The sequence below is a fragment of the Mercenaria mercenaria genome, chromosome 4, assembly GCF_021730395.1.
Source record: "Mercenaria mercenaria strain notata chromosome 4, MADL_Memer_1, whole genome shotgun sequence".
Taxonomy (NCBI): Eukaryota; Metazoa; Mollusca; class Bivalvia; order Venerida; family Veneridae; genus Mercenaria; species Mercenaria mercenaria.
Genome location: NC_069364.1, coordinates 740712 through 759040, shown reverse-complemented (window position 1 = coordinate 759040; position 18329 = coordinate 740712). Strand labels below are relative to the sequence as shown.

The window sequence follows — 18329 nt, the reverse complement described above, 5'->3', positions numbered from 1 at the left end:
AATCTCTAATCTCAGTTATCAGAATAAAGAAAAAATACAGCATAGGTTTAGGCTATGTTTCTACAGCAAATATCTGAGTAAATACAATATTTCAATCATTTGGATATCCATCATCTGGCTGTACCAGTCTGTCCTTTGGCATGTTATATAAGAACCAGCATTATGTATAGCTTTAATAAATCGTAGAATGTGTTTAGATTTTTATTACACAACTACAGTCAGCTTACTGAAAATTTAACATTATTTAATGTCATTCTGAATATATGTTATTCATGATTTTGTAATCCAAATGATTACTCTAAAGTCAGAACAAGTGCTTAATATGTAACTTTAATATATTCCTTTTCCATTTAACCTTTTAGACAACTGAAATACTTAAGTTCAACAGTGTGGGTGGGTCCTGATGTGTATTGCTGCCAAAATCATAGTCTCAAAAGATGACAACACCTGTATAACGCTTACATACTAGTACATCCGACAACCATACAAAATTCGTTCTAAATTCCCTTTAAACAGTATCAATAGATCATCGTACAATTCCGAAAATTTCGAAACAAGAATAATTTCACTTACTAAAATACCTTAATGTCCAACCTAGTAACCTGTATTCCTGGATTCTGTACCAGTACAAACCTGTTCTGCCAACTTCCCCGCATGAATCAGAGGTGGAGGACGAATGATTTGAGACGCAAGGTCTTTTATCAAATAAAGGAGAACTCACAACCCCGCGATCTGTAGATCTGCGTTTTTCCTACTGAGCTAAGCGGGCATGCTAATTACCTTATTCAACCAATCTTTTATGTATTTAGACAACCGCGCTGATTTTCTATATCAACTTACAGTTTCAAGCAAGAGACAGGCGAGGTTAACTAGACGCCTAGTTTTTTCCCGCACCCTAACGGCTCGACTCCTGAACTACCATTGTTTGCCTTATCTGCTATTTCAAAGACAGAGTATCCATGTCCTGTAACTTTCGGGTAAGGTAGAAATAGTACATATATCATTAATGGGCTTTAAAAATAAGGTTGAATGTCCTACAGGTAAAGCAAGCTTCCCGTAAATGCAACACACAGTACGACACAGTTCAGGTCATATGGCGACTTTCCATTTAATGGTGGGGGAAAACACCAATTTCTCTTCTTGGAATTATTTTTGATACGGATGGATAGCTTGGTGCAACCATCGACCTTCCACTTGTCAGCTAGATGGTTTTTCCTCTGACGGCCATAGCAAGGCTGAAACATACACAGGTGAGACGGCCAGTAACCACTCGGCAATGGCGGCCCCATTCAAAGTATATAAGAAAAACACAGTTTCAGTTATCTGTTTAATTCACGTTAGAATAGGAAAATAAATAAACTCTGTTATAACAAAGAATGTGCATACCTAATTATAATAAAATAAAGCAGTGGCTACGATTACGATACCGTAATCTTAGCCTCCGATTCTAGGATTACGAAGTTCAGTATTCCTAGACAACCCTATGAGGAAAGGCTAGGATTACGGAAGTATTTAAGAGGCATCAAATGAATATTAGGATGTGCATAAAGTTATTGTAAACTTACTTATTTCACTTAAAATAGCGTTGTTGTTTTTTTCATGCCTGTCCTATTATTTCGTATTATCGATCAGCCATTTTGGGTTAGGAAATGTCCAGGGGTACGGATCCGTACCTCTAGAATTTGATTCTAGAGGTACGGATTCGTACCTCTAGACTGTTAGGGGCTTTCTAGAGGTACGAGCCTCCTTTTTCTAGAGATTTAGATTATTTACGTCTTAAATTTTGTTGAAAATGAAATAACAGATAAGACGTAACCAGTGTTCACTCGATTGTTTTCTGTTGTTTTTTTGTTTTTGTTTTTTTAGATTAGTTTATTGCAAAATAATCTGTTGATAACAGATTAATGAGTGACTCTCAGCCTTGAATGAATTATATTTGAATTTCAGGAGAGAAAAAAATACACATAATAATATTCACCTATTTATTTTGTTATTTAACAACATATAAACATATAATGATAATCGACACGGACCTGATTGTTTAATAATTAATTAACCGACATTAAGTAAAAGAAACTGTTTGTGAAAACGTCCATTGTGTCTCGTAACGGCTACCAAATGTGTGAAAAACATAAATATCCCAAGGGTTAATTATCACTCTAAAAATAGTTGGGTTTTTTCACAACCATTATTTTGTTTAATCTTTTTTCTGCAAATTCGAAACCTCTTGATTTATTTGGTGTTCCTCGATTATTTACGCTTCTAAAGAAAATGTATAACCAATCGGGTGAACGTTGGTATCTGTAAACCATTTAGATCCAAGTTTAAGGTGAACACTGATGAAGTCTTATTTGTTATTTCATTTTCAACAAACTTTGAAATGTAAATAACCCTTAATCTCTAGAAAAATGGAGGTCCGTATCCCTAGAAAAACCATAACAGGCTTGTCTAAAGGTACGGATCCGTACCTCTGGAATCAGATTTTACAGGTACGGATCCGTACCCTTAGATACTTCCTTTTGGTTAGTATAGGCGAAATCAACACCCGTACACATACGTTTTTCTTTCCAAAACCATACTTTTTTTTTTGGCTTGAAAATTGGCAGACAAACGAAGAATTGTATTCTTAATAATAGCTCAAAAGGATTTTAAAAAATTGTCTATACTTTAAATTTTATTATTTGATTTTGCCGGTCACTGTTTGTTTGTCAGTTTGTTTGTTTTGGGTTTAACGCCGTTTTTCAACAGTATTTCAGTCATGTAACGGCGGGCAGTTAACCTAACCAGTGTTCCTGGATTCTGTACCAGTACAAACCTGTTCTCCGCTAGTCATTGCCAACTTCCCCACATGAATCAGAGGTGGAGGACTAATGATTTCGGACACAATGTCGTTTATCAAATAGTCACGGAGAACATACGCCCTGCCCGGGGATTGAACTCACGACCCCGAGATCCGTAGATACCTACTGAGCTAACCGGGCGGGCACGATTTTAGATTTTCACGCATATTGAAATCGGGCGGAATCAATACCCGTTATACCTTTTTTGTATTTCATTTCCGCTATTTTAAGTGAAATAATCATTCATGCTCGTCTTAACATATATTTGATGCCTCTTAAATACTTCCGTAATCCTAGACTATCCTCAAAGGGTTGTATACGAATACGGAACTTCCGTAATCCTAGAATCAGAGGCTAAGATTACGGTACCGTAATTGTAGCCACTGCCTTATAATAATTACTATTGACTCTTGACTGTTGACTGTGATAACTTATAATTAGACTGGTTCCTTACAAATACATATTAAAAGTATAGATGGCTCTTCAAAACACATTAATATACAGTCAAACTTATACGGGTGGACCAAACCAGAGAAAGTAAGTAGTATTTATTTGCATATTAAATACTGACCATAAATGCTTTATAACAATTACAACAAAACTATTGGTCTTTAAACAGGTTGTGCATGTCCATAGGTGGTATTTAGCATTTGTAGAAGAGTACCCTCCACTTATCAATATGAACGCACTTACTAGAAACAAGAGGGCCAAGATGGCCCTAGGTCGCTCACATGAGAAACACATCATAACAGTGTAAACATGTTTGACCTAGTGATTTAATGGAAACAAATATTCTGACCAATTTTCATTAAGATTGGACCAAAAATGTGGTCTCCTAAGTGTAAACAAGTATTTTCTTCAATTTGACCTAGTGACCTAATTTTTTAACCAAGATGACCTACATTCGAAACTGACCTAGTTTTGATCAAGGCAATCATTCTGACTAAATTTCATCAACCTCAACTGAAAAATACTGCCTCTATCGCATACAAAACGTTTTTCTTTTATTTGTCCTAGCAACCTAGTTTTTGAATGACCTATATTCAAACTTAACCTTAATTTCATCAAGGCAATCATTCTGACCAAATTTCATGAAGATCAATTGAAAAATACAGTCTCTATTGCATACACGAGGTTTTTCTTTGATTTGGCCAAGTGACCTACTTTTTGATCCCAGATCACTCGTATTCTAACTTAACCTACATTTCATCAAGGCAATCATTCAAACTAAATTTTATGAATAAAACAGTGTAAAATGCAGCCCCTATTGCGTACACAAGGTTTTTATTTAATTTGACCATGTGACCTAGTTTTTGACCCTAGATAATCCATATTCAAACTCCTCCTAGATTTCATCAAGAAAAACATTCTGATCAAATTTCATGAAGATCCGGTGTAAAATGCAGCCCCTGTTGCATACACAAGGTTTTTCTTTGATTTGACCTAGTGACCTAGTTTTTGATCCAAGATAACCCATAGTCGAACAGTTCAACTTGACCTATAATTCATCAAGCAATCATTCTGACAAAAATTCATGAAGATCAATTGAGAAATACAGCCTCTATCGCATACACAAGGTTTTTCTTTGATTTGACCTAGTGACCTAGTTTTTGACCCCACATGACCCATTTTCCAAACTGGCCTGGATTTCATCAAGGCAATCATTCTGACAAAATTTCGTGAAGATCAGTTGAAAAATACAACCTTATCGCATACACAAGTTTTTCTTTGATTTGACCTTGTGACCTAGTTTTTGACCCAACATAACCCATTTTCAAACTTGGCCTAGATTTTATCAAGGCAATCATTCTGACTTAATTTCAGGAAGATCAGTTGAACAAGAGGGTCATGATGACCCTGGATCGCTCACCTGAGTAATATCAGCTACATGTTTCAAATGTCAAACTGATGATAAAATATTAAGAAAGTTAGTAGGTCACATTCATGGTCAATGAAATTCAGTTTTACCAGGCTGTATCTTAAAAAACAAGAAAGTAGGTCAATAGGTCATGGTCACAATCAAGTGACGTCATATTACTTGGGGTCATCAGGTAATTATAATTAAATAGTCTTGGAAATAGGATCAGATGATTTTTTAAGTATTTTTCCTATATAACTCACATAATAACTAAGTGACCCCAGGACGGGGCCTCTTTTAACCCCAGGGGCATAAATTGAACAATTCTGGTAGAGGACTACTAGACAATGCATCATACCAAATATCAAAAGCCTAGGTTGTATGGTTTCTGACAAAAAGATTTTTAGAGCTTTTTCCTATATAAGTCTATATAAAACTTGGTACCCCCAGGGCAGGGCCTCTTTTCACCCCAGGGGTACAATTTGAACAATTTTGGTTGAGGACCATAAGACAATGCTACAAACCAAATATCAAAGGTCTCAGAGTTGTGGTTTCAGACAAGAAGGTTTTTAATCTTTTTTCCCTATATAAGTATATGTAAAACTTGCGACCCCCGGGGCGGGGCCATATTTGACCCTAGGGGAATAATTTGAACAATCTTGGTAGAGGACCACTAGATGATGCTACATACCAAATATCAAAGCCCTAGGCAATGTGGTTTTGTACAAGAAGATTTTCAAAGTTTTTCCTATATAACTCTATATAAACCCTGTGACCACCGGGGCGGGGCCATATTTGACCCTAGGGGGATAATTTGAACAATCTTGGTAGAGGACCACTAGATGATGCTACATACCAAATATCAAAGCCCTAGGCCATGTGGTTTTGTACAAGATTTTCAAAGTTTTCCCTATATAACTCTATATAAACCATGTGACGCCCGGGGCGGGGCTATATTTGACCCTAGGGGGATAATTTGAATAATCTTGGTAGAAGACCACTAGATGCTGCTACATACCAAATATCAAAGCCCTAGGCAATGTGGTTTTGTACAAGAAGATTTTCAAAGTTTTCCCTATATAAGTCTATATAAACCATGTGACCCCCGGGGCGGGGCCATATTTGACCCTAGGGAGATAATTTGAACAAATTTGGTAGAGGACCACTAGATGATGCTACACACTAGATATCAAAGCCCTAGGCCCTGTGGTTTTGGACAAGAAGATTTTTTAAGTTTTTCCTTTCGGTTGCCATGGCAACTAGAGTTCTGCATGGAATTCAATTCTTTGGACAATTTTGAAAGGGGGCCACCTAAGGATCATTCCTGTGAAGTTTTGTGTAATTCTGCCCAGTGGTTTCCAAGAAGAAGATTTTTTTATGAAATGTTGACATACGGACGACAGACGATGCACGACGGACATTGAGCAGTCACAATAGCTCACCATGAGACTTTGGCTCAGATGAGCTAAAAATACAGCCTCTATCGCATACACAAGGTTTTTATTTGATTTGACCTAGTGACCTAGTTTTTGACCCCAACCTTTGGCTCAGGTGAGCTAAAAATACAGCCTCTATAGCATACACAAGGTTTTTATTTGATTTGACCTAGTGACCTAGTTTTTGATCCCAGATGACCCATTTTCGAACTTGGCCTAGATTTCATCAAGGTTATCATTCTGATTAAAATTCATGAAGATCAATTGAAAAATACAGCCTGTATCGCATACACAAGGTTTTTCTTTGATTTGACCTAGTGACCTAGCTTTTGGCCCCACATGACCCATTTTCAAACTTGGCCTAGATTTCATCAAGGTAATCATTCTGATCAAAATTCATGAAGATCAATTGAAAAATACAGCCTCTATTGCATACACAAAGTTTTTCTTTGATTTGACCTAGTGACCTAGTTTTTGACCCCACATGACCCATTTTTGAACATGGCCTAGATTTCATCAAGGTAATCATTCTGACAAAATTTCATGCAGATCAATTGAAAAATACAGCCTGTATCGCATACACAAGCTAAATTTTGACAGACAGACATCGAGCGGTCACAAAAACTCACCTGAGCATTGCTCATCCACAGTCTGGTCAGGATCCATGCTGTTCGCTTTCAATGTCTTTTACAATTAGAGAAACTGTTGGCGAACAGCATGGATCCTGACCAGACTGCGTGGATGCGCAGGCTGATCTGGATCCATGCTGGTCGCAAATGCACTATGTTGGTTTTCTTATGAAAATGATGAGAATATGTAAAACTAGTCCTTTGAGATCATGGAGTCCATTCATTATAAGTGTAACAAAGTTCTGCTTAAGCCGGTGAAAGGGGGTGTAAGAGGTGTTGCACATTTCATTACATCTCACGAACAGACTCAATCAAACCGAGTCTGCTATTATTCTGCTTGGTTGCATTCTGTGTTTGGAAAGGATCTTTTTACAGATTTTACTGATAATGAACTTTTGCTGAAACTCAACAAGTGGAAGTAGTCAGGGCAAGATTTACTTATTTGATATTTCAAAGGCTTTTTACTCTGAAAAACTATGTGATAGAAAACCCTTAAAACTAGTCACCTTGTCTTGAAACTGTTAAGGTTCCTTCAAAATAATAATAATTATTATTATTACATACCACATTTATATAGCACTCTTTTCATATAAAAATACGTTCAAAAGTGCTTTACATAAAATCATTTATATAATGTTCAATAAAAAATGGTAATTGAACTATTATAGAAGAACTTAAAATTACATTACGGTAATAAGATACCAAGCATTTTAAATTAAAGGTAGGCAGATCAAAACATGAAACAAAAATACAATATCGCAAAACATCAAAGACACATGTTAGAGCAGAATAGAACAGAAGATATCTTACATTTTGAACAGACAGAATTAACCGGTATGATGTCTGCGAAATGCATCACAGCATGCAAACTGTCCCGGATGATTGGGTCAATCCCTACCTAAACGGTCCGGAGGACATCCATGATACATCCCACAGAAAAAAAAAACACCGCCAACATTATTCTGTCACACTAGAGTTCTTAATTAAAGCAATTGATATGTATGTGTTATAATTTTGTATTCTACCCTACATTGCACAGGAAGCCAATGGAGTTCACGTAGCACAGGCGTTATATGGTCGTATCTGGATGTTCTGGTTACAATTCTAGCTGCCGTGTTTTGGACATATTGCAGTTTGTTCATTGACTGTTTTGGAATTCCATATAGAAGAGAGTTGCAATAATCCGAACGTGATGTAACAAGAGAGTTGATTAGAGATTTGGGTGTGTTTGCCGCATCATCAGAAGAATACTAGTAGGGCAAGCTGTCCAAATAAATCACTTAACTCAATCAACAAGAAACATAGAACATCAGTTATTTACTCAGACACTATTTTCAATCTACTGACCTACTGTCCTCAAAAACATAACAGTTAAAACGGTCCAAAAACATCGTACAATATTAGAGATTTCTGGAATAATGTTAGTGGATTTCCTCACATTAGGGCAAAAATTAAACAATTTAACACATTTGGTCCCAAGTAAACATCATTCCCAAAAATATAAAAAATCTGAATCATATATATGTTCAAAAATACCAACAACAGCAAAAAAAAACAAATAAAAAGACTTAACAAACTAACATAATGTTATTTGTGCCACTAGCAAAATGAGAAATCACAGCCTCTCTATCATTACAAAGGCAACAACAAATTATATGGAGTATTCATCAAGACTGGAGCACTTCATGAACACAAGGTTGTCATCTCACAGTTGCCTCTCAAGACATGATTGCTATGAAAATGACTTGTACATATGGTCAACAATATGTGTCTATAATCCTAAAATGTTATGCAGTCTATTCTAAATGGAAAATAACTATAAAGTTACTATAATATGAAATGTGAAAGCAGCTAAATTTTGAAAGACCCAGGACTCGTCAAACACACCCTTTAGCGTACAATTGCAATAGATAACATCATACAACTGCCTTTTTTTCTTTTTTCTAATCATCCTTATCCTGTTGAACAACCATCCAACTGAAATTGTTCTTCTACCTACACTTAAATCCTTTGAAGCTGGCAGTATGCCAAAATACATACAATTAATTGTAGTAATGTATGTTTTTAACCTGATTTTATACTCTTGTCTGTATATCTAATATTTTGACCCTTAGCCTGCTGGCGGCAAGTGATTCTGCCTTTGCGACCAGTGCAGACAAAGATCAGTCTGCACATCCGTGCAGTCTGATCATGGTCTGCACTGTTTGCTATTCAGTCAGTAAATTTTTAGTAAACACCCCTTCAGATGATAAATGGTACTGCCCAAATTGGAAGATGGACCAGTCCATAATAGAAATTTAGCATGGTAAGGGTTAAGTCTCCATTTCACATTCTGACATCTCACTGTCAATACTCCTGTAAAAAATCTTTCTTTTCTTGCACTGACTGTGTGTCTGGTAGTAATAATAAAAAGGGGAGTTAACCATTATAGATAGGTTTGTTGTCTCATAATTACAAACTAATTATAACATTTGTTTTTAGCAAAATAAGTTTTCTCTTTCACTTTTAAATGCATCATTTTGATCCAATTGCATCACTTACACATTTAGTGATATAATATCATGGGAAAAAATTAGATGAATAGCTTCTGTTGAAAAAAAAAATCTAAATATAGTTTTGCTTCATACAGACTCCAGGCATGCAACTGTCTGAATTAAATCAACAGATAGTGAACATGTCTAATGGTACCAACATCAATCTCAACTAGCATCTCCTTAATATTTCTCTTTTAATAGGTCTGAACATTTTCAAAATGCAACATTATTACATACATACAATACTAACAAGAGCACCGCCTTGCGGGTGCTGACGCTCATCTGATTTTTTTTGTGTAATAGAAATATTGTCCTACCCATGATTTTCTAAGTCTAAAAAGGGCCATCATTCTTACAAAAAGCAGAATAGAGTTATGTTTCTTGATGTACAGTGTCCACTTATGATGGTGAAAAACTGTTGCAAGTTTTTAAGCAATAGCTTTGATAGTTTATGAGAAAAGTTGACTTAAACATAATACTCAACCAAGAAAATGATTTTCTAAGTCCAAAAGGGGCAATAATTATTGCAAAAAGCAGGATGGAGTTATGTTTCTTGCTGTACAGGGTCAGCTTATGATGGTGAACAAGTGTTGCAAGTTTCAAAGCAATAGCTTAGATAGTTTAAGAGAAAAAGTTGACCTAAACATAAAACTTAACCAAGAAATCTGATATTTTCTAAGTCCAAAAGGGGCCATAAATCTTGCAAAAAGCAGGATGGAGTTATGTTTCTTGCTGTACAGGGTCAACTTATGATGGTGAACAAGTGTTGCAAGTTTTAAAGCAATAGCTTTGATAGTTTAGGATAAAAGCTGACCTAAACATAAAACTTAACCAAGAAAACTGATTTTCTAAGTCCAAAAGGGGCAATAAATCTTGCAAAAAGCAAGATGGAGTTATGTTTCTTGACGTTCAGAGTCTGCTTATGATGGTGAACAAGTATTCCAAGTTTCAAAGCAATAGCTTTGATAGTTTAGGAGAAAAGCTGACCTAAACATAAAACTTAACCAAGAAATCTGATATTTTCTAAGTACAAAAGGGGCCATAAATCTTGCAAAAAGCAAGATGGAGTTATGTTTCTTGCTATACAGGGTCAGCTTATGATGGTGAACAAGTATTCCAAGTTTCAAAGCAATAGCTTTGATAGTTTAGGAGAAAAGCTGACCTAAACATAAAACTTAACCAGGCAACGCCGACGCAGACGCAGACGCCGACGCCGACGCCGACAACTGCTCAAGTGATGACAATAACTCATCATTTTTTTTCAAAAAATCAGATGAGCTAAAAATGTGTTTATATTTCTCCTTGTAACTATTTTAAACTCTTAGTTTATTACACGTGTTAAAGTGAAAATACCTAGATTCCATAATGAAAACAGCAGCATAAATATAACTGTGTTTAAGAACTGTACATCTCTCTTTTCCTCTCTCACAAATGAAATATACAATATCAGTTTAAAACAAATATGTTTCCACAGGGAAACACTTTTAGCAACAAACAGGTGAATGAACACATCAACAAGACATTAAATAAATACCTGATACAATCTCAAAAATAATGCTTAAATTTTTGTGTGTACATGTCACAAATACTAAAACAAATTAACAAACAAAGGCTTAAAATTCATCATCATCTTCATCACTGTTGAGCAAATGGTGTGTTGGAGATCTAAGGGAGGTAACTCCGGATGCTCTATTGTTGCCATGCAACAGAAGTCTTGGTTTGTTTCTAGCATTATGACAGGCACAGATAGCATAAATTCCAGCCAGTGTAACACTTAGTCCAACTATGATCAGAACTGAAAGAGACAAGGAAACCTTTGAGACTTTAATTGTCACTATATACCAACTGTAGCTGTCTTGTTTTACTGACAGTAGCTGCCACACTTTCATACTTTAACGACTGTAGCTGTCTTGTTTCACTGACAGTAGCTGCCACACTTTCATACTTTAACGACAGTAGCTGTCACACTTTACTGACTGTAGCTGTTACACTTTACTGACTGTAGCTGTCACACTTTAATGACACTGTAACTGTCAATCTTTACTGACTGTAACTATTGCTATTTACTAAGTGTAACTGTTGCTATTTACTGACTGTAACTGTTACTATTTACTGACTGTAACTATTGCTATTTACTGACTGTTACTGTTGCTATTTACTGACTGTAACTGTTGCTATTTACTGACTGTAACTGTTACTATTTACTGACTGTAACTATTGCTATTTACTGACTGTAACTGTTGCTATTTACTGACTGTAACTATTGCTATTTACTGAGTGTAACTGTTGCTATTTACTGACAGTAACTGTCATTATCTACCAACTGTTACTATTTACTGACTGTAACTGTCACTATTTACTGACTGTAACTGTTGCTATTTACTGAATGTAACTGTTGCTATTTACTGACTGTAACTGTTGCTATTTACTGACTGTAACTGTTGCTATTACTGACTGTAACTATTGCTATTTACTGACTGTAACTGTTGCTATTTACTGACTGTAACTATTGCTATTTACTGAATGTAACTGTTGTTATTCACTGACAGTAACTGTCATTATCTGCCAACTGTAACTGTTAATATTAACTGACTGTTACTGTCACTATTTACTGACTGTAACTGTTGCTATTTACTGACTGTAACTATTGCTATTTACTGAATGTAACTGTTGTTATTTACTGACAGTAACTGTCATTATCTGCCAACTGTAACTGTTGCTATTTACTGACTGTTACTGTCACTATTTACTGACTGTTACTGTTGCTATTTACTGACTGTAACTGTTGCTATTTACTGAATGTAACTGTTGCTATTTACTGACTGTAACTATTGCTATTTACTGAATGTAACTGTTGCTATTTACTGAATGTAACTGTTGCTATTTACTGAATGTAACTGTTGCTATTTACTGACTGTAACTGTTGCTATTTACTGAATGTAACTGTTGCTATTTACTGACTGTAACTGTCACTATTTACTGACTGTAACTGTTGCTATTTACTGACTGTAACTATTGCTATTTACTGACTGTAACTGTTGCTATTTACTGACTGTAACTGTCATTATCTGCCAACTGTAACTGTTGCTATTTACTGACTGTTACTGTCACTATTTACTGACTGTAACTGTTGCTATTTACTGACTGTAACTGTTGCTATTTACTGACTGTAACTGTTGCTATTTACTGACTGTAACTGTCATTACCTGCCAACTGTAACTGTTGCTATTTACTGACTGTTACTGTCACTATTTACTGACTGTAACTGTTGCTATTTACTGACTGTAACTGTAACTGTTGCTATTTACTGACTGTAACTATTGCTATTTACTGAATGTAACTGTTGCTATTTACTGACTGTAACTGTTGCTATTTACTGACTGTAACTATTGCTATTTACTGAATGTAACAGTTGCTATTTACTGACAGTTACTGTCATTATCTACCAACTGTAACTGTTACTTAATTAGTATTTACTGACTGTAACTGTCACTATTTACTAACTACTGTTTACTAACTTAAGTTTTTGTTATTTGTTTCATTTTCAATTTTAGAGACCAGTGTCCAAACTTTCAAAACTAAGATTAGAAACAAGTCCGAGTGTGTAACTCTTGGATCTGACTGGTAGCTTTTCAGCTCAAGTCATTTTTATACATACTAACCAATGACAAAGCTGAATTCTGAGACTGGTTTACAAACTCAATGATATTCAATAACCTTGGATCCAGTCTACAGACCAGTTATTCTTAGATCAATCTCAAAACTGAACAAAGCCTAGGCTGCATTCTAAGAAAAGTTTTCAAACAGTAATAATTTTATACCCTTGGACAGTTCACATAATTTATATCGCAAGATATTTTCTTAAACAAGACTCTTTCTTGCCAACCAATCTATTCATGCTTAAGTTCTAGATATTGTGTAATGCATTACTATGACCAGTCAGAACAATCATTGATATGATTAAAGAAACTAATATTTGAGACAGTCTTGAGGTATGACAATTTTATTCATAAGACATCTCTGTCATTAAACATAAACCATATAAACCCTTACTGCTTTTTGTACAGGGAAGTGTAATTACACAAGACTTGTTATATTATTACAGAAGATCTCTATTACACAATTACCCAGGATTGTTGTTATATCATTTAACAACTTCAAGATCTCTGCATTTTACTATTGCACAAGACTAAAGTTACAAAGTTACACAAAATCCTTGACTTGTTAAGTTTTACAATTACACACAACACATTTTATTCTATGACACCTACTATATCACTGCACAAGGCACCTATTGCATCATTACACAATACACCTTTTATAAACTATTATTTCATTACTTAAGACACCTATTATATCATTACACAAGACACCTATTACATTATTACACAAGACACCTTTTACATTGTTATGTAAGACATCTGCTATTGAAACGTGTTATGTATACTATGACACAGCAAATTTAGGAAACGAAACTTACATGAAATCCCTGTTATTGTAACGGCATCTGTTATAGATTTTTCTCTCAGTAAACCTTTCACATTCTCAAAGGAGCCATTATTTGGGGCAGGTTCAATACCCAATATATGACACATCAAAGGGTAAATGTCCACTGAATTGAACTGTTCAGAAACGTGACCCTTCTTAAAAGCTGGTCCCACTGCTAGGAAGAATGGTCGCACATTGGGCACTATATTAGGATTGTATCCATGCACACCAACTGAAATTATAAATATAAATCAGATGATACAAAGCTGATGAAAATTAATCCAGTATGTCAACTGATGCTTTTAGCAGCAAAAACAAGCTGTCAGCGAGGACAATGTGGTTGATTAGATGCTGGGTAGTGTAAAAGGGCATATCCGAGGAAACCAGTGCTATCACTGGAGTAATTAATATGTTATATGATGGGGTGATGGTGTGGAAAAACTACCTGAAATTTGATTCAAATCCATTGTACTTTTAAGTAAAATGGGGACACGTTTTCATACAATATTGGTGCCAGATTTACGGATCTTTTCTTTTATGATTAGGATGATGATGTGGAACAGTTATAAGTCTAAATAAAAACCAGTCAATAGAGACAGTCTGAGAGTGTACCAAACTGTAACCTGAAAATTCTATGTAAAACGGGGATATAACTGCCACAGTTATGGACTTTGTATCCAGTAAGTAAGAACAGAAAGAGAGTAAGTGAAATCTTGATGCAAGGGTGCGTAGGACAGCTCACCAAATATTTTGCATAGTCTAGTTATAAATCATCTACACTGAACATAGTTTTAACAGAACGTAATCTTAGTCTTTGTATAAAAAAGAATTTAGTCACTATTAAATAATCACTGAACATTTCCTAGTATATAAATTATGTATGAATAGGGCATTAGCACAACAGTTTCCTCCAACGTCTTTTTAAATGACTTATGAGCCAACACTTCACTGTTACATATATGTATGCATTTTATCAAAAAAATACTAAAAACAACATAAAATAATAGTTATATATTTCTACAATCATCATATTCTGTGTCTTCTTTGTCTATTTAACAACATCACCTGCAGTGGATATTAAATCCTTCACTTACCATTTGCAAATGTATCTCGACTAGCTGCATCAGGAAATATAGCCACTCCCTCTTCTGACCCTGTGAGAACAATTGGAGCAATCCTGACACTAGAGTTATAGTGTAGATAGACAAGATCTTTGTCACCTTTCTTGTAGACTTTCAAAGAGGTGACATTATGTAGTGCTTTTAAAATATTTTCTTCGTGATCTGAATAAATAAATATTTCAAATGCTCATGTTCATTTAAATTGACTTACCAGTATCTCCACCAGGGTTTAAATAGTCATTCTTTGAAAAAGATAAAGTTTAATTTAATAATTCATAAAAAATGTAGCTATCATGTCAGAGGATCAATTTTTTAAAAAGCAACTAGACTTTCTACGACTTACAAAGTGTGACATTCTTTTTAATTTCTACTATAAAAATGTGTCCTGACACAATTATTTTACAGTTATGATGAAATCTGAGAAATGTCAGTATTCAAAATAATTGCTATAAAGAATGGCATTATTTAAACAAACTGCATAAAGTAGTTCATACACATATGTATAAACAGTTTAAAAAGCAAGAGGCAAGTTACATCTATAGGCTATACAAACCTTCTTCCGGAAATACATTCACAGTTATATGATTGCCATTACTTCCAAAATTTTCAGCCCCTGTTTTATACCAAGAAGAGTTCAAGTAATCACAAAGCAACACGGCTTTATCTTTGGTATAATTGGCAAATCCATGGTCGGCTGTCAAAATGATATTCATCTCTTCAAATAAATTAACCTCTTTCAATCTCTTAAAAAGATATCCAAGAACATTATTCAATTCCCCTTTGATAAAATCTGTCACATTTACAGAACCTGCACCTGTCTCATGAGCAATTTCATCTGGCTCTGGAAAATACAAAAGTCCTAAATTAATTGGGGCAGTCTTATCTGTGAACCATTCAATTAGTGTCTCCACACGCTCAGTAAAATTTATTTGAGTAAATGCATTTGCCCCTGGGATTACTCTGTCAGGCCCAATGCCTTTCACTTTCCCAATGCCTGTTGGCCAAACCACAGAGCCCGAATTCCTTGAAGTGCCTGCTTTTTTATTTGTAACATAAATGGGTTCAGCGCCTACATCGTACCAGAATGGATCAATATTATCCCTAGTATTATTATACATGTAGTACTCTTTCCAATAGGCATCATAAAATCTGTTATGAACTATTCCATGGCTTTCAGGATACATCCCAGTAATAAGCGTGTAGTGATTTGGGTAAGTCACAGTTGGAAAAACATTCATTACTGACTTTGCTTTTACCCCATTATTTATCATGTATTGGAAGTTTTCAGTTTCATCTGGTGGGATTAAATCAAGGTAATCATACCTAAACCCATCCATGGATATCAAAAGCAATTTTGGCAGAGCACAACTGCATAGCACACCCTTAAATGCAATTATCAATACAAAGTAGTGACAAAAACATGTCAGCAGATTTGCATATTCCATATCTTCTTTTGGAGCAGTTGCAAGTCAATTCTAGTTTGAAATTGTAAATCTAATATAAGATATGAATATTGCTGACGGTTTTACTCCGTTCTGTCTCAAAACATAAGATGAAATACAAGCAGATTTCTTTTTCAATTAAATCATGTGTCATGACTTTTCGCGAGAGTCGTGTTAATCTGCGAGTTCCCTGTTGTAGATAATATATGTGATATGTCATGTATCTATGAGTATTCTCATATACATATTTCATTAATATATTCACATAAAATAGGACAGAAGCTCAGATTCCATAAAATGTCCATATTTTTCCGAAAATTTCCTGTCACCGGTTTGTTTACGGAAGTGACGTTTATTATGAAACTATCCCAAAGAATAAAAATGAAATGAAAGAGATTTTGTGTGTTAATTATACATGATTTGTATGAACTGACAGCGACACATATTAAGAAAATGTGTTTTAAACGGTTATGATTATATAATTCGTTCAACACTAGAAGGATGAGGTGCCATTATCTATTTTAAAAATGTTTTAATAGTTCATTATGTATATACGTTAAATAGTTTTCATTTTGATAAATCTATCTGGATCCGTGTTAAACTTAAATGTTGTGTCAATATAGTGGTAGGGAAAGTATATCGAAGTCCTTCATCGTCAAGAGATAATAATCTAAAGCTTAATGAACTTTTAACAGAAGCAGTTAATAGGGAATCGATCCTACCGATTTTCGTCGAAAATCGGGATCGATCCCTCTACGGTAACATGCGGTATACGGAATGAGATATATACTATCAAATTAAAAAAATGTGTACTTCCGGCACGTGCACAGAGCGTTTGACTTTGGATTTTTTTTGGAAGAATACGCTTTTTTCTTGTGCCTAATAAGCGTCCACATAACTTGTCCGAACCGCAACGTCTTGCACATCGGTACAAATATGGATATATGGTATATATACACGTAGTGTGCACTTGAAAATAAAAGCACATAGTGGGCACAGTTCATATAAATAAATATACCTCTCCAGAGGGTTTATCCAAGAGGCGGAAATTACCTGTATTACTATAGGCGCCTCGGTCGATATTCATATATCTTTCGGTGAATATTTTTCATATCACCCTCTCAGAAATGCAATATTAATTTTATTATACCGAAAATATATAAAGGTTAAAACATTTACTGGAAAATCAACATGATAATGATTTCAATGATTTATTTAACATTAAAAAGTAATTACTAACCAAATAATGAAGACAGAATTAAAGAGTCTTTACTTGTTAGCACTCAGAAATTGTGGCGATTTTGCTGTGTAATAAGACTTTTTGATAGACAGTCGAGACGTTTACATATCGCTAACCCCTATAATTATGCGCAAATGTTAACATTGCGTCAATACTGAAATCGACAGCAGTAACATTCGAAAAACGGCGATAACTTTCTTAATTCTAAACGAAACATATAAGTGTGAGCACTCCTTTTCTTAGTTAGATCATTTCCAATCTGATGGTGATAGTTTCGATTCAATATTTGATAAAAAGTTGTTTTCGAAATTTTTGGCACGTAGAACAAATCATTAAAAAAAGACAAATCGACAGGGTTCACACATGCATGAACACCAGAAAAGGTAATTTAATCCTAAAGTATATGTAAGCGCCTCGCCTGAAAATTTATCGTCCTAGTCTTTTAATCAATGCGAAAGTATCGATCTCTCAACGGGAGATGTGCAAAAAATAATATCACATGCGCAGAAATACAAAATAGCGCTGTTGCGCATGATATGAAATTATGGATATATCACATGCGCAGAAATTGATAACGATTTTGCACATGAGATATAAAATCACTGGAGAATATGATATATTATTCAAGTTAAACTAATGGGAAATTTGCATTGGACATTTATGTGAGGTATAATAAAATACAATATGGGTAGTGTTGTTTTTATTCCAAAATCTACCTTTAAATTGATAGGGAATCGATCC

The 18329-nt window shown here is 34.8% G+C and overlaps 1 protein-coding gene and 1 long non-coding RNA gene across 2 annotated transcripts in view; both read right to left on the bottom strand.

Moving 5' to 3' along the window:
- Positions 1 to 1313: 1313 nt before the first annotated feature.
- The window catches only part of LOC128556136 (uncharacterized), a 62793-nt gene continuing 45777 nt past the window's right edge, over positions 1314 to 18329 (bottom strand). Inside the window, exon 2 of the long non-coding RNA XR_008370422.1 lies at positions 1314 to 9542. This is a non-coding gene — a long non-coding RNA (uncharacterized LOC128556136). The remainder of the gene's footprint in view (positions 9543 to 18329) is intronic.
- Positions 8055 to 16687, bottom strand: LOC123552575 (ectonucleotide pyrophosphatase/phosphodiesterase family member 5-like). The gene is made up of 4 exons (XM_053540078.1): positions 15460 to 16687; positions 14880 to 15068; positions 13778 to 14017; positions 8055 to 11092 (listed from the first exon to the last, which is right to left on the bottom strand). The coding sequence occupies exons 1-4, from the start codon at positions 16349 to 16351 to the stop codon at positions 10911 to 10913; spliced, it is 1503 nt and encodes a 500-aa protein (XP_053396053.1). The 5' UTR covers positions 16352 to 16687; the 3' UTR covers positions 8055 to 10910.

What these genes read in the sequence shown, in the direction of transcription:
- LOC123552575 (XM_053540078.1), bottom strand. Translation starts at nt 16,351, where the DNA reads ATGGAATATGCAAATCTGCTGACATGTTTTTGTCACTACTTTGTATTG. An exon ending in TCGAGATACATTTGCAAATG is followed by an intron (nt 14,018 to 14,879) that starts GTAAGTGAAGGA and finishes TTATAATTTCAG; the next exon opens with TTGGTGTGCATGGATACAAT. An exon ending in TACAATAACAGGGATTTCAT is followed by an intron (nt 11,093 to 13,777) that starts GTAAGTTTCGTT and finishes TGTCTCTTTCAG; the next exon opens with TTCTGATCATAGTTGGACTA.